At 47.7% G+C, this 17,318-nt stretch overlaps 1 protein-coding gene across 3 annotated transcripts in view; it reads left to right on the top strand.

Moving 5' to 3' along the window:
* The window catches only part of DPYSL2 (dihydropyrimidinase like 2), a 117,384-nt gene that overhangs the window by 73,529 nt on the left and 26,537 nt on the right, over positions 1-17,318 (top strand). For all 3 annotated transcript variants that reach the window (XM_081516792.1, XM_081516801.1, XM_081516809.1), the window contains exons 4-7: positions 9,297-9,461; positions 11,638-11,699; positions 12,646-12,726; positions 13,696-13,764. In XM_081516792.1, coding sequence (XP_081372918.1) covers positions 9,297-9,461; positions 11,638-11,699; positions 12,646-12,726; positions 13,696-13,764 — 377 coding nt within the window. The remainder of the gene's footprint in view (positions 1-9,296; positions 9,462-11,637; positions 11,700-12,645; positions 12,727-13,695; positions 13,765-17,318) is intronic.

A 17,318-nucleotide genomic window follows, 5' to 3' on the forward strand; every position in this document is an offset into this window, starting at 1 on the left:
CACAAACTATGAAGTCCCTTCAGCACTTTTGGTGGCTCCGGATCTGCTCTCACCATTCACGGCTTGATAACACTTTTCCTGAAGGCACTATATGCACATTCACCTCAAGTGAGCAGGGAGCAAATCCTCTGAAACCCATGAAGGCTGATTTTGAAGCTCTTTCTGGTGAAGCAGGTGATTTCCTTCCCTCCCCATGCCAACCAGTTGCCTCTGGTGGGCCCCTTCCTGGAAGGTTGACCCCATGTTGCTTGCAGAGGGGCTCTCAGACTCTCCATGTCTGCTTTTGATGAGTCAAGGAGAGGATTTCTGTGCATCATTTGGTTTGTAAATCCTCTTCAAGGATTTACACATTATAAATGGCCCTTCATTGCCACACAAAGATTGTGTTAGCTCTGCCTTTGATCATGCATGCAAGGAGGCCGTGTGCAAACTATACCCAAGCCTCAAAGAGAAAGGCTTTACGAGGTGCTGACATATTGACAAGCTCTTACCGGGTGCCCCAAATTCAATTTCAGTGACTCAGGTTGGCTGTATCCCCTCTGTCCACCAGGTTAAGTTCATTAGCTACCTGCTTAAGTGAACCTGCATATGTTTTCGATGAAGGAAGGGGGTTTAGGTTTGAAAAGTTGAGGTGTGTGTTATTGATAGATATGCCAAGAAGGTGGTGGTTTGTTGTGGCTGTTGAACAAGGCAGGTTGGGAGTTGAGCTCTGAGACAGTGTCTGCAGAACCGCAGGCGAGTCCTGAAGCCTCCAGTCTCCTTGTCTGTGATGTGAGCATTGTGAAACTGCCCTGTCTGCCTGATCTGAGCATCACTTGAGATAAGGCACACCATAGCCCTTTGTGGACTACTTGCTATAGAGCTGTATCAAGGTGAGGTTGATATTGTTGCCATCAAACAAACATTGGCATGACATTATAAAATAATCTAATGGTCCTATTCCTATTTTTAAAAATTTCTGTAGGAGTAGATATGTTTTTGTAAAGTGGGGAGCTTTGGTTATGCCTTGTGCTAAATTGTGAAAACGGATTGAAAAGCCAAGAGGCCTTTCCAGGATCATTGTTAGAATCAGAACTAATGCTGGGTTTGGAATCTGGGTCTTCTCTCTGCCCTGCTCCCCACCTCTCCTTTCCCACCCTCTGTCTCTAGCTCTGATTCCTGGGCTCTCCAGGTTGCCTTCCAGCAGCCTAGAAGGAACAGGCAACCTCCTTCCAGCAGGCCCAGGCCATGGGAAGGGAAGTCTGGGGGGCAGAGGGCATGGGCTGCAGGTAGGGGGAGCTCCAGGTGCCCACCTGCAGCTTCTGGATGCACAGGTGCCTATGGGCAGCAGGGGCCACCCCTGATAGGTGCTGTAGCCTTGGGGTCCCACCTGCTTCCAGCTGCTTGGCATAGGGATTTGCCTGAGACTGAAGAGGGCACAGGTCCCCAGATCCATCCCCCAGTGAGTACTGAGTCTGAGGCCAAGGATGAGTCAAGACACAGGAAACTGCTCTGTCTGGGAGATGGGGTATTGGTGCTTTGGGGAGTCACACCAAGATGGTATGGGCAGTACTGGGATGAACCCGGGGTGAGTTTAGGCAGGGGGCAGGCAAGGGTGCCATGGGCCGAGAGTGAAGGGGAGCAGAAACATGGGGTGTTGACAGCGTTCACCCCTTTCCAGAACTTGGCAGGAAAGGCAGGGCAGGAAGTGAGCAGCAGCCTGAGGATGGAGCAGTGTCATTCTTATGGGTACCTTTTAGTATATTGGGTTGGCCCAAAAGTTTGTTCGGGTTTTTCCATATATCTGTGGAAAAACTTGAACAAAGCTTTTGGCCAACTCAGTATCTTTTTCCCCAAGTAATACTAAAATAGTATTTTAGGAGCGGAGTTTGTTTGCTCCATAGCTGGCTACTCATCAGATCAATGAAGAGGCTGGTTGTTTGTTTTATAAATACATTTTACTGACTCCTACCATGGCCTTTATTCCCACCAGATCTCTAGCTTAATGATTCTAGCAGTGATCACTGCACACTGAATGGTTTCTTATGGCTCGACATGGTTGATGTGAACATGTGTGCTCAGTCGTGTCTGACTCTGTGACCCCATGGACCCACCTGGCTCCTCTACCCATGGGATTTCCTAGGCAAAAATGCTGGAGTGAGTTGCCATTTCCTCCTCCAGGGGATCCTTCTGACCCAGGGATCCTGTGTATCCTGCATTGCAGGCAGATTCTTTATCCACTGAGCCACTGGGGAATACTCACTTAGTTTTAAAAGCAAGATAATGTTAAAGGAAGCTTGGGAAAGAGAGAAATAAGAGGGTGACCCTGGTGCCTCAAGGTTCAGGCAGTTGGTATGCCTGCGATTGTTCTAGATAGTTCTAGCTTTTAGGAAAATGCTTCCTTGCATGGCAGGAGAAGCAGTATATTTGCGCAAGGCGAGTAGTTAGCCCTGGAAGCATGTGGTTTAGAGGCATTTTAATATTTCACAAAGGGATTTACGAGGGAGGTTTCCTTATGAAGTATTGTATTAATAACTCTGTCTTTCCTGCTGGTCTTTTTGAGCATGCTTGTGTAGCAGGCACTCTTCAGAGTAGTTTCTATATTGACTCATTTTCACCTCACTAGAAACCTGTGGGTTAGGTACTAGTATCAATCCCATTTTACAGATGAGGAATGTCAAGTCCCCAGAGATTGACTATCTCACCCACAGTCATGTGATGAAGAGATGGCAGAACAGGCCAGGAACTCAGTCATCTGACTTTGCCTCTCCTCCCCTGCTTCTCCTATATTCCCCGGCGCATGCGCAGGTGCTTTCTCTTCCCTTTCTGCCTCTTTTGAGGACAAAAACCATGTTATCCTAACTGGCAGCCCGGACTCCCCAAAGGCTCTTATCTCTCCAGCAACAAAAGCCACACTCTGCTGAATAGGTCACCTGGCCTTTGGCTGAGGAGACACCGGCCTGGCAACTCCAGAGATAAGCCAGCAGTGGTTGTGCTGTCATCTCCCTGGTGGTTTGCTTTTAATTCAGGTCCATTAATTTATCTCAGATGGAAACGGGAGAGGCCAACACACACACAGCTAAGCGCAGGGCCTGGAGAAGGAGGCCCAGTCCTGATTCTGGAATGGGGGGCTGGAGTGGGGCAATTCTGATAGGGTAAAGGCCCCAGGGAACATGGGTGGTGTGTGTACTGACCACAGGAGATTCTAGACCTGCCGCTACAGGGGTCTGTGTTTGAGGCTCCAGAGAGGAAGGGGGAGGGCCTTTGGTGGGACCAGGCAGGACTGACTCCCCACACCCATCTTCTTCCTGCTCCATCTGCTTATCCTCCCAGCAGGCTTGAAATATGGTTCCTATTCAGCCCCCTCAATTCCAGGACAAGGACTGCGGGGGTGACTTTTCTGGCATCTCTCTATGTTCTAAATATGAAGAACTGATTAGAAACACTAACCGCTAGCCTTTTAAAAATCTGGGGTCTTAGATCATGTCAGAGCTGACTTCCCAGGTGTGATGTTGTATGCACTTTAGCAAGATATTACCTTTGTGGAGGGGGTATCAGACTGGGTGGAGGGTCTGAGGCTCTCTCTGTATCGTTTCTTACAACTACATGTGAATTTTTAATTACCATGATGATGTGCTTAGTCACTCAGTTGTGTCCAACTCTTTGTGACCCCATGGGCTTTAGCCCGCTGGGCTCCTCTATCCATGGAATTCTCCAAGCAAGAATACTGGAGTGGGTTGCCATTTCCTCCTCCAGGGGATCTTCCTGACCCCAGGCATTGAACTTGTATCTCCTGTGTCTCCTGCACTGCAGGTGGATTCTTTACCTGCTGGGCCATCTAGTCCGCCACAAATACCATTGTTGTTGTTTAGTTGCTAAGTCCTGTCCAACTCTTTGCAGCCCCGTGGACTTTAAATAGGGTCTTTTAAATACTGCAAACTCCAAAGAGGCCCTAGATTTGAATTTTCCAAGAGCAGCAATGTCCTTACATGGCGTTAACACTTTGCTGATATCCAGAACACATAACAATAGGATACCAAAACCACTCAAGGCAGTAAAAAGCAATGAAGTGCTGATACACGCTATAATGGATGAACCATGAAAACACTATGCTAATTGCAAGAAGCCAGACACAAAAGACCACATGCTGTATGATTCTTTTTTTATATGAAATATCCAGAATAGGCAAATCCATAGAGACAGAAAGCAAATTAGTGGTCGCTTAGGGCTAGGAGTTGCAGAGATGGGGCTGTTGGGGAGGGGCTGCTGATGAGTATGGGTTTCTTTTTTTGGGTGATGTTCTACAATTAGATTGTGGTGATGGTTGCAGAACTCTGTGACGAGACTAAAAACCGTTGAACTGTATAGTTTAAATGTGTAAATTGGCTGGTATGTGGATTATATTGCAATAAAGGTGGTAAAAAAAAAATGTAACGTCCTTTGACAGTTTTAAGAGAAATAATAAAAGTCCTTGGGAAAGAGCTGGTGTCCTCTAGATGCAAGCACTTCCAGACACTGATTGGAATGCCTCAATTCAGGCCACTGTCTTGGGGCATGTTCTTGGCTCCCTCATAAACCAGATTCACAGGCCTCCCACTGAAACCACAGTAGTGTTCCTGATGCTCCTCCTGAGGGTATGAAAACTCAGTGCGTGCCAGACATTTTGCCAGGTGCTTTCACATGCTTTCTTTTTGTAAAAATTAATTTTATTTATTTATTTATTTATTTTTAGCTGTGCTGGGTCTTTGTTGCTGCTTCGTTCTCTAGTTGCAGCGAGCAGGGGATACGCTCTAGTAACCGTGTGTGGGCTTCTGATTGTGGTGGCTTTTTTTGTTGTGGAGCACACGCTATAGGGCACATGGGCTTCATTGTTGCAGCTCTGGGGCTCTAGAGCCCAGGCTCAATAGTTGTGGTGAACTGGGCACAGTTGCTCTGCAGTATGGGGATCGTCCGAGACCAGAGATCGAACCTGGGTCTCTTGCACTGACAGTCGGATTCTTTGCCACTGAGCCACTAGGGAAGCTTTCACATACTCTCTTGAACTTCTCGAAGCCCTGCATGCATGGATGCTTGATGCCCATGTTTCATATGTGAAGAGATGGTGGTTCCAAAGAATGTACACGGCAGAAGGGTGATGCTGTGGGAGTCAGCATCATAACTTGGGGCTCACCAACCCCAAAGGCCATCTTCTTTTCCCTGCCTGCTGCCAGACTGGGTTGATGAGATGTCCCTCTAACACAGAAGCCAGGCCTTCCCAGGGACAGATGGCTTAGGACAGTCACCAGGGAAAAGGCCTGTGGGTTCCATGCAAGTCGCTTCCAGGCTCTGTCCTCCTCGGAGGGGCATCTCTGCTCCCTCCGGAAATGACTGTGACACTCTGCCCTGTTCTCTGGAGCAGCTCTTCCCAGGAGAGCTTCTGTGGAAAGAGAACTGTGGGAAAACATGTGGAGTCATTTCGTGGACACGTTTCTGAGTGTCGTTCATTCTGGCAGGAAATGTGTTTATTCCCCAAAGTCCTCAGCTTTGCCTGTGTCCTGGGTTTTCAAAGGTTCATAACTCTAAGAGCTGTTTTTGGATAGGGAGGGAACCGGATATTTTTGGTATGTGATAAAGCTGTTGTGTAGAAAACAGGACCCTGATGGTAAAAGGGGCATAAGTGAATGACCTTGGCGAGGGGAGTCAGTGGGAAAAGGTTTGCACTCAGCTTCCCTGGTGGCTCAGTGGTAAAGAATCCTCCTGCCAGTGAAGGAGACTGGGTTTGACCCCTGGGTCAGAAAGATCCTCTGGAGAAAGAAATGGCAACCCATTCTAGTATTCTTGCCTGGGAAATCCCATGAACAGAGGAGCCTGTTGGGCTACCTTCCGTGGGGTCACAAAGAGTCGGACACGACTGAGTGACTAAACAACAATAACAGCAAGTGATACTCAGGATGGTCCCAGGAAGATTCCTCAGCTCCTGGGAAACTTATTAAAAGTGCAGATTCTCAGGTCCCTGCCCAGGCCTACAGACTCTGAAAGTCTGGGAGTGATGTCCAGGAAACTGGGTTTTAATTAGCTCTCAAGATAATTTTCTCTGAAGTTTGAAGAGCCTAGCACCCGATGATCTTACATATGCTTGGGGTTGAACAGGAAAATCTGGTTGTGTTCTCAGGAGGGCATGCCCTTCTGAGCTTGACCTATCTTGCAGGGTTGATGTATGAGCTGGAAGGGAGCATTCATTCATTTGTTGAAAATACATATTGAGCACTTCCTGTATCAGTGCATCCACACCCTGCTCTGGGAGACTACATCCCGTGGAGGAGGGTGGGGTGGGGTGGAGTGGGGGCTAGAGTCAGAGTCAAGTGTGCTCAGTCGTGTCTGACTCTTTGTAACCACATGCACTGTAGCCCTCCAGTCCTCTATGCATGCCATAAAGTAGGGAAACCTGATGCAGAAACTGCAGCAGATGGGAATGTTGACCCTGGGGTGCTGACATTTAACCCAATCAGAAGGGGGAAAAAAGCTGAGATGCCCAAGGAAAGAGCAAGGTGAATGGATTTCCAAAAAGAGGGCACTGCCCCTGCAAAGATCTGGGGGTAGGGGAGTTGGCAGGTCAAAGAATGAAACATGGCCAGCCAGGGTGGCCTGAAGGTGGTGAGCAGTGGGTAGGTAGCAGAGATTACATTGGAGAGATAAGTTGGGGCTGATTTTCAGAACCAAAAAGGAGTTAGAGTTTTGCTCTACAGATGATGAGCAGCTATCTGAGGCTTTGGAGGAGGGCAAGTGATGAAGCAAAGTGTGTGACTAGGAAAGATTCTACCAAAACTATGATTGCTACTAAGTCAAATTTTAGTCCTTTTTTTTTTTGCTGAGGGCAGGGGGAACCAATTTAGAAAGAAAAATTGGAATCACTTTGTCAGAGTTTCTGTGTTAGCAGATGGAACAGACTTGTATTAGAAGTGTACCTCCTGCAGAAAAAACTAACACAACATTGTAAGGCAATTATATGCCAAAAAAAATATACATCCTCATTGCTTTCATTAGGTAACATTATATGTTATATGTATTACAATACCAGCTATGTATTTACCTATTAATTACATATGCTGCTACTTATAAAAAGTAAATTTTGTCAGAAGAAAATTCAGCTTCGATGTTCATATTTTCCAGGCATATAAAGCCAAGCTCAATTGATTGCAGTTGAGCAGTGTCTGTGAGATTTGATCCAGTTCAGAAACTCAACCTCACTAGTGTTGCCTGCGCTGGCATTTTCTTAGCTGAGAACTGCTTACCTGGCTGTAGAAAATCTAATATATAGAAGAATGATTCATTGCTTTAGGCGTCAAGAGTCCTGGGTTTTGTCTTCTTGGTTGCATAAGTTTGAATTGACCTTGGACACATCACTTTGATTTGTATTTGAGTGTCTCTGGGCAGAAGATGAGTAATAATAATCATGGCAATTGGGCGAGAGCTCTTCAAGACCTGAGAGAGACCACAGCCCATGCAAAGGCCCTGTGGCAGAGGGGAGCAGGCTGATAATATTATAGCAACTCAAAGGCAGCCACTGAGCGGCTGGTTAGCAGAGTGCAAGGGGTAGATGGTCCAGGGTGATTTCTAGAGGTGGGTGAGGATCTTGTTGGGAACTTTAACTTTTATCTGGGGACTTCCCTGGTGTGTACTCAGTTGTGTCAGAATCTCTGCAACCCCATGGACTACTATAGCCCACCAGGCCGCTCTGCCCATGGGATTTTCCAGGGAAGAATACTTGGAGGGGGTTGCCATTTCTTCCTCTAGTGGATCTTCCCCACCCAGGGATCAAACCCACACTCCTCATTGCAGGTGGATTCTTTACCACTGAGCCATTGGGGAGGTCCAGTGGATAAGACTCTGCACTCCCAGGGCAGGGGACCTGGGTTTGATCTCTGATTAGGGAACTAGATCCCCCATGCTGCTACTAAGAGTTCGAATGCCGCAACTAAAGATCCTGCCTGCTTCAGCGAAGATTCTACTGCTGTACTGAAACCTGGTACAGCCAAATAAATAGACAAATATTAAAAAAAAATTTTATCTGAAGAGTAAGGGGAAACCACTGAAGGATTTAAATTGGGGAGGGACATAAGGTTGGACTTCCCTGGTGGCTCAGTTGGTAAAGAATCTGCCTGCGATGCAGGAGACCCAGGTTCGATCCTTGGGTGAAGAAGATCTCCTGGAGAAGGAACCCACTCCAATATTTTTGCCTGGGAAATCCCATGGACAGAAAGCCTGGCGGGTTACAGTTCATGGGGTTGCAAAGAGTTGGACATGATTTAGTGACTAAATCACATAATGTTGATAGATATGCTGTCTCATTGAATCCTCATAACAAGTGTATGTGGTACGTAATATCCCTGTTTTTTTAAAAAATACTTCTCTTGATGTGGACCACTTTTTAAAGTCTTTATTGAATTTGTTATAATATTGTTTCTGTTTTATATTTCGTTTTTTTGGCCCTGAGGCATGTGAGATCTTAGCTCCCCAGCCAGGGATCAAACCTGTGCCCCCTTCATTGGAAGGCGAAGTCTTAACTATTGGACCACCAGGGAGGTCCCCATATCTCTATTTTAAACCAATCTAGAAACTTAGGAAGTGGAGATGAAGTAGCTCACCTTGCTGGTGGGGCGTGGAGCCAGGAAACAAAGCCACGTGAGCCTGACTAGTCTTCTGTACTCCCTACCAGCCTGCTTCAATAATAATATAACAATAACCGCAGTTTTAACATGCTTTGAACTCTTAGGATGAATGATCGCCCTTGGCTTACAAAGTGGTATTATGGCACAGAAATCTGAGTGGTGATGAGATAGTGGATATACCGGGGAACCTTTACATTTGATCTTAGCCGAAAGACAGAGAAGCAATTGCCAGGGACATTTTAAAAGGCCCCGTCTGCATGGCTCTGGTCCAGCATCTTCAAGTTCCCTGTCGTCTGGTGGAGGGTGTCCCCGAAACAGCTATCAACACAGAAAAGAGCTTGGTGGCCCCGGCTTGCCATTTGACACTGCCATTGTCCAAAAGGACTCATTGTCCGTGAAATGTGCCTGAGGTCTGTGCTTTCAGGGGTTTTGTGCTGGGTAATCAGATCTGGGCAGGTCATGCGTGGTTTCACTGAAGCAGTCATGCCATGCCAAGTTTCTGCTTTCTCCTTTTTGGGTAGTCTGCTGGTTAAGTGGATTCTTAGAACCTGGTGGTAGAGTTTCATCTTAATTTTGAGCCCTTGTTCAGGGTTGAAATGGGGAAACAGCTTCTGGCTTCCACACCTGGAAGCTCCCATTGGTGACGACGACACTTCTGTTCCTTTCTAGTTGACCACGTGGTTCCTGAGCCTGGGACGAGCCTGCTGGCCGCCTTCGACCAGTGGCGGGAATGGGCCGACAGCAAGTCCTGCTGTGACTACTCTCTGCACGTGGACATCACTGAATGGCACAAGGGTGTCCAGGAGGAGATGGAGGCCCTGGTGAAGGACCATGGTAGGTTGTGCCCACCCAACGCTTCCTGGAGGTGTTTCCTTCTCAGACCACGAGCTGCCCCAGCTCTGAAGAAAAACTGTGTGAATAGTGCTCCTAGGGGCCTTCTGCACCTGCCTTGTGTGCCAGGAGGGAGGGCGTGACCTGCAGCTTGTGCTGGGCATGGCCGTGGTCAGACACCTGGTCACAGCTTATTGGTGTAAGCACACTGTGTGTGCGTGCCAGCCAGGCTGGGGAGTTGAGGATGAGAGAGGGATTTGCTCTTAAAGGAGAAGAGTGCACCTCCCAGGGAGGATTCTGGGTAATCTTAGCAGAGAGCCCGGGACCCTGAGTACAGGACTTTGGCAGCCTCTGTTTGCAAACCCAGGAGAACCAGGGTAGATTTGAGGGTGATGAGGCTCTGGAACCACATAAGGTGTCTTTTTTTTGTTCCATAGCACTATTTGGGGGAGCCAGGTTCTAAGGACTGGGTTCTGAAAGATTCCCAGGGATGCTGGGGGGATCTTAACCGCCTCTGGGTCCCTCTTATCCCCAGGAGCCTTAGGGATTTGGGTGATGTTATCAGACAACATCATCTTTGGGGATCTTCTTGACCTTGACTATAGGCTGGAGTTCACATGGAGTCACATGTTGACCTCTTTGGATCAAAATCATCAAGGAAATATCTATGCTCTATGGTTCTGGAACTTCTAGGCTCAGAAATACCATGAGCTGAGAGTAAAATCTAGGCATGGATATGGTAGATATCTACAGATGTGGTGGAAAAAGCTTAGAATGATAATCTGTAGTCTGGAGCTTATTTCTCTGCTCTTCCACAAACTAGCTGTGTGACCTTGGCCGAATCACTTAAATTTTATGAGTTTCAATTTAACAAAAAGTCTCACATGAGGATATTGGATTAGATACCCTAAGATTCATTCCCACATGGAGGTCCCACATGAAAGAAACTAGGTAACCCTTGACCTTTCTCACTTTTGCAAATACTGAGACTCAAATGGATTAAATGCTAATAATGAATTTACTCCACAACAGCCTGCAGGGTTCCCATAGCAACTGTGGCCTAGTAGGAGAGAAGGGCCGAAGTATTCCAAGGCATTGAACTCAGGCAGCTTCCAGCACCTCCCGTGGCTTGAATTAAGCTCCAAGGCTAGCAGGTTGTCACTACAGTTGTTTACCCTTGTGATGGATGTTGAGCAGGGATGTTTGGTCTGGTGCTTTTGGAAGCAAGAACTCTAAAATGCCAGGGTGAGAACTGTGACATCTGCTGTGCACCCACAGACCTTTTCTTACAACATTTCTGAAAAGTCAGCATAGAAGGCAGTCAGTTTACCGGAGAAAAGACATTTATTATAGATCTTTGAATTCACTTTCTTGTTAAAGTCACAACAGTGAGGAGCAAATTTCTTTTTAATGTTTAACTTTTAATTATGGTAGAATACAACATAATGTGAAATTTGCTGTCTTAGTCATTTTAAATGTACAGCTCAGTGACACTAAGGACATTCCCATTGTTGTGCAGCCATCACCACCATCCATCTCCAGACCTTTCTTTCATCTTTCCAAACTAGAACTCTGTCTCCGTTAAACCATACCTTTCCCTTTCCCCTCCCCCAACTCCCATTCTACTTGTTGTCCCTGTGAATTTGACATATAGGTGGAATCCTACAGTGTTTGTCCTTTTTGACTGGCTTATTTCACTTAGCAGAATGTCCTGAAGGCTCATCCACATTGTAGCCTGTGTTAGAATTCCCTTCATTTTAAGGCTGAATATTATTCCATTATATGGATGGATTTTGTTTAGCCCTTCATCCACGGACACTTATTTTGCTTTTACCTTTTGGCTGTTTTGAACAATGCTGCTGTGAAAATGGGTGTACAAATACTGGCAATTTAAAACTTTGATATAGTTTTAAATTTAGAGAAAATCGTAAAAATATTTAAAAGAACCCTTATGCACCCTAGTACCGGATTTGCCAGTTGTTTGTATTTTATCACATTTATTTGCTTTATCTTGCTGTCTCTGTCTTTATCTCTGTCTCTCTTTATCTCTTCCTTTCTTCCTCTTTCTGAGTTTCTCTCTCCACACACATATGCATATTATAACTTCCTTATTCCCGTCCAGATTATTTGGTTTATCTGTGAGTCATGTCTCCACCTCTCTGTTTTGTCTGTCCTCTAGGGGTGAATTCCTTCCTCGTGTACATGGCTTTCAAAGATCGCTTCCAGCTCACGGATTCCCAGGTAAGAAAAGCTGGCTTTTCTTACTGGCATTTGGTACATTTGGGCCACTGCTGTTGTCTTTTTTTCTTTTGGCATATAGTTGCTTTATAATGTTGTGTTAGTTTCTGCTATATAACCAAATGAATCAGCTATATGTACACATATATCCCCTCTCTCTTGGACCTCCATCCCATCCCTCTAGGTCAACACAGAGCACTGAACTGAGCTTCCTGTGCTATACAGCAGCTTCCCACTAGGTATCTGTTTTACCCCTGCCAGTATGGTGCTGGCACAAAAACAAATATAGATCAATGGAGCAGGATAGAAGGCCCAGAGATAAACCCAGGCACCTATGGTCACCTAATCTATGGCAAAGGAGGCAAGAATATACAGTGGAGAAAAGACAGTCTCTTCAATAAGTGGTGCTGGGAAAACTGGACAGCTACTTGTAAAAGAATGCAGTGGAAGCACTTCCTGATACCACACACAAAAATAAACTCAGGGTGGACTGCTGCTGTCTTCACAGCTGCCTCCAGTGTATGCCCACGGGAAATGGTTGGTGGATGAAGTCCCTGATGTCACTCCCTTCGGGGGATGGTATGAAGCCCGTGCCTGGGCCTCCAGGACTGGTGTTCCCAGGCTCTGGAATCAGCCACCTGCCTGGGACAGTATAACTGAGACCCCTCTCAACAAACCTGGTGCAGAGCCGGTGTCACTCACCAGCTTCTCCTCATCTAAGCCCTTGTAGGTTACACTGCCTCTGTTGATTATCTGTTAATTACTGAGAGGTCTTTCTCTGCTACGTGTGACTAGAAACACTGCCCTCGAGCGTGTCAGAAACGCTGCCCTTCATAGAAGCATCGAGGGGTCCTGGTGCTAGTCCTGGTGATTGTCAGGGAGGTGGTGGTACTTGTGACCAGGAACACTTGAGTTCCCTGTCTCTGATCCCACGCCGTCCCTCTCTCAGATCTATGAAGTCCTGAGCGTGATCCGGGATATTGGAGCGATTGCCCAGGTCCATGCGGAAAACGGCGACATCATCGCAGAGGTGCGTGCTTCCGCGTTGCCACCGCCACGTGATCCACTGGGCAAAAGGCAGGCGCGAGGGAGTGGAGTGGCTGCCGTAGCTCACCTCCAGGGGAGACAAGCAGAGTGACCCGGGGGGACCGTGGGAACAGTCTTAAGACAGCATGAAGGTCAGAGATGCACGTGCCCCTTGATGTGTTCTCAGGATGAACAGCCTTTCCATAGAGAAGTCCTTTCTCTCAGCGCTGTGATGTGGCTGCCTGCGGGGAGGCGGATGTGGACACCCACATATAGATATGTCACACTGTAGCCCAGGACTGGGGATACGTTAGCTTTTAGCATCCTAGGGGATAGCTGTACAGTAATTGATCTGTCATAACTCAGGCAGGACTGGGGACTGGGTACCAAGCCCTCTCTTCGTGGGATCTTGGAATGAGGGTCAAAAGTGCCACATTAATTTAATTTTTGGTCATTATGCATGGCATGTGGGATCTTAGTTCCCTGATCAGGGATCAAACCCATACCCCCTGGATTGGAAGTGTGGAGTTGTAACCACTGAACCAGCAGGAAAGTCCCAGCAGTTCCATTGTGATGTCTCATCAGAGTGATTTTTACCCAGACCTTGGCAATCAGGCTCATGTGGGATCCAGTTCCCCCTGACGGCCTTATTGTTGTTCAGCTTGTGTCCAACTCTTTGCGACCCCATGGACTACAGCACGCCAGACTTCCCTGTCCTTCACCATCTCCCAGAGTTTGCTCAAACACATGTCCATTGAGTTGGTGATGACATCCAACTATCTCATCCTCTGTCATCCTCTCTCCTGCCTTCAGTCTTTCCCAGCATCAGGGTCTTTTCTGATAAAGTCGACTCTTCATATCAGGTGGCCAGAGTATTGGAGCTTCAGCTTCAGCATCCTTCCAATGAATACTCAGAGTTGATTTCCTTTCAGATTGACTGGGTTGACAGCCTGGTTTTCTTTAAACATTGCAGGAGCAGCAGAGGATCCTGGATTTGGGCATCACGGGCCCTGAGGGACATGTGCTGAGCCGGCCTGAGGAGGTGAGTGCCTGCTGAATGGAGGGGATGAATCCATGTTCTGGGGCAGGCGCTGCCAGAGCCACAAAGTGCCCACTTCCTGCCTGTTGAGAATGTCAGTTTTTTTCCCTCGGATGCTGATTTTGGTCCCTGGAGAAGTCACAGTCCGCCACTGAGACGTGTGTACACAGGCAAAGTGAAGTGTTAGAATGTGCTGTGGGGTAAAGCAGTGTGGCTTGTTTAACCTAAAGACTCCTCTTTCTGTCTCTAATTCTCCAAGCCCTTCCTTGGATAGACAAACACAAACAGCTTTTATTAGCATCCAGCAATAGGGGTTTTGTGGTTCATAACCCAGGGCCTCCAACATCCTGCCATAAAAGCTCTTGTAAGTATCTAGAAGGCAGAAGGGAGATTGTAAGTGTTTCCATAATAAGTCTACACAGGGTATCACACAATCAGCAGAGTGTGGTAGACCAAATCTTTCACAGTTGAGGGAGGAGAATCCAGAGCAGAGTTCTTGCTGGCCCAGGGGTTGAGAGTCACTGCCTTGGATGGCAAAGCTTGTGAGTGAGAAGGAGGGCTCACATCTTATGTGACAGAAGAATCTGTTTTTCTAAATGAGAATCTGTGGCCTCAATACTTTCCAGGAGCTGGCTCTTTAAGGAAAGGCTCAAGGTCAGGCTTTGGAGTTCCTGGTGGCTCTGAGCAAAGAGGATGCTGGGGAGTCTGATGGAAGTGAAGAGACTCTGTCCTGGGAAAAGGGACAGGCAGAGAAGGCAGATAAAATCGCCATGTGGATGACAACTTAAAATTAGGATTTTTCCTCTGAGAAACAGGTGGTGGAAGATGCTGGGTCAGAGGGGTATGGATGGGACCAGGGCCCCCAAATCACAGCATTGCAGGGCTAGGACATCCCCACTGAGTCTGGGGAGGGGTCACCTGGGGTAGGACCCGTGGGTGCAGGGGCTCTGCTCCCCCTAGAAGAAAATGGGTTCTGAGCATGTGGCATTGAAGGTGCCATCAACAGGCTCCCTGGGGTGGGGAGAAGTGCCTCGTCTCATCAGGCTTTTTCCCAGGCTTTGTGGGAAGGGATGAGGCTGAAAAAGGAGAATGTGGGAAAGAGGCAGAAAAAAGCAAAAGCGGAAATCACTTGGAATGTTTTGCACACTGAGGGCTTAATTTCCTTGTTCTGCCCTTCTTACTGCATGTGTGCATACATACACAGACACATACAGAGATACACACACACACACACAGAGCATCACAGACACACAGACATATACACAGAGACTCACAGAGTCATAGGCACTCACAGTTATATCCATATACATACACAGACACACAGACATATATACATACAGAGTCACAGGAACAAGAGTCGCAGACACAGAGACACACATATTACAGATAGACACACATATACACAGATACACAGACAGAGTCACAGACACACATAGTTACACACATGTACATACGTAGACATATACACACCAGGGCACCTTCATTACCATCTGAGGCTCAGGACATTTCCTTCAGATGAAAGGACAGCTGTGTCCAGGGGACCCATTCCATTCTGCTTGCCTGTGTGTGGTGCTGCCTGGAGGCAAAGCCTTTGTCACCTGGGTTTCTTGTGTAAAGAAATCACAGGGTTGTGAAGTTCAGCATCAGAGAGCTAGCAAGTGCAGTTCCTGCCTGCCCTCCTGACCACCCTCAGTGTATACACACACACACACACACACACACACACACACACACACACACACACAGCCGGGAGCCCAAGCTCCATGGGAAGCCAGTGGCCTGTGTAACCAGGTGGTGACACCTGGGGCTGGGCTTCATTAGAATGTTTACTCTTAACCTTCATCTGGGAGCCTGGCTGGGAGCCCCACCCCTCCAGTTCCAACCGTCCAGGAGAGAAGGGGAAGAGGATGTTGTCTTCTGAGAGTAGAAGATGTTGTCTTCTCTCCTCCTGTGGCCCAGGGCTCCTAGTGAGAGCCGCCTGCTGGTTTCCATTTCAGAGCCTTCCTGGGGGCTTGCTTCCCATCTTACCTTTCCCACCATCTGCACTGCCTCCCCAGGTCCCGGCACACCCGCATCAGAAAGCGAGTCCCCCCCTGGGTTTACTGAACAGGCCAAAGCTATCAGAGAAGAGGGGGCCTGGTTGCCATTATGACCACGAATGTCACCTGTTTTTCCACCTTGAGGCATGGGACATTACTTTTTCAGCCGCTGCTGTGTTGGGACCCCTAGAATCCTCCTTTGGGAGCTGGCAGCCCCAGCAGCACTCCCATATGGGGAGGTCCTGGCTCCTTGAGGGGGGGTCCTGTGGTCCCACGAGAGGCTGCTTTTGGGACTGTCTGCTTTCCAGGGGCACCTGGTGCTGAGCTGATTCAGAGGCACTGACTCGAGGGCAGGCACAGTGTGCGGTGCTTCTCCTGAGCAGGTGCATCCTTAGGACAGCTCTGTGAGCCCCCAGGTGCCAGCTGGCACCTCCTTCGGTTCCTGGGGATGGTTTTTCAGTTCAGTGGTAGGGATCTGTTAACAACAGTGTGTTATATTCTATGTAGGGCCTCCCAGGTGACTCAGATGGTAAAGGAGACCCAGGTTTGATCACTGGGCCTGCAATTCAGGAGACACAGGTTCGATCGCTGGGTCGGGAAGATCCCCTGGAGAAGGGAATGGCTACTCTCTCCAGCATTCTTGCCTGGAGAATTCTATGGACGGAAGAGCCCAGCAGGCTATATAGTCCATGGGGTCATAAGAGTCAGACACGACTGAGCAACTAACACTTCTATTTTTCACATACTGTACGTAAGCAATAAAGAGAATAAAACACGGCTGCATACTGAAGGAACTGAGTTTTAATGTAGCATTAGGGAGATGCTGCCAGTGCAAAAAACACAGTTAATAACATAATTCCTTCCTGGTTTCATGATCCATTGACAGCAGCCTGATGGTTAACTTGAACTTGACTTGAACCACACAAAACATACTCTTCTTTCTGCTGCTCTTTCCAACTCACCGAGTGAGATGGCTGGTAGGATTTCCCCCAGTTTTCAGCAGAGAAGATTGAAAGGGAGACAAATAGGGATGCAGAAATCTATTAATAGAAACCTGTCCATCAATGGTACCCAAGAGCATATTATGGTGGAGGCAGTGCTCAGCCTATAGGGGATGTCGAGATGGATGAGAAAGTAGTCCTTTGTGAAGGGGATTTTGGATGAGCTGGGGGGTGAAGGGTGGAGAAAGGGGGAGATGCAGAGTAAGTACATGGGGTGACATGTGATGAGGTTCTGACCCAGTAAGAGATGTAAGATTGGTGTCGGGGAGTTCCCTGTTGGTCTAGTGGTTAGAATTCTGGGCTTTCACTGCTGTGGCCCAGGTTCAGTCACTGGTTGGGGAACTGAGATCCTGCAAGCCATGCAATGTGGCCAAAAGTAAAAACAAAACAAAGCTTGCACGCGCATGCGTGCGCACGCACACACACACACACACACACACACACACACACACACACACACACAACCTGTTGTTTGGGTAGAGAGTGGTGTCCCGGAGGTGAAGGTGACAGAATTTTT

Source organism: Giraffa tippelskirchi, chromosome 1, assembly GCF_054371585.1.
Source record: "Giraffa tippelskirchi isolate mGirTip1 chromosome 1, T2T-mGirTip1v1.2.pri, whole genome shotgun sequence".
NCBI lineage: Eukaryota > Metazoa > Chordata > Mammalia > Artiodactyla > Giraffidae > Giraffa > Giraffa tippelskirchi.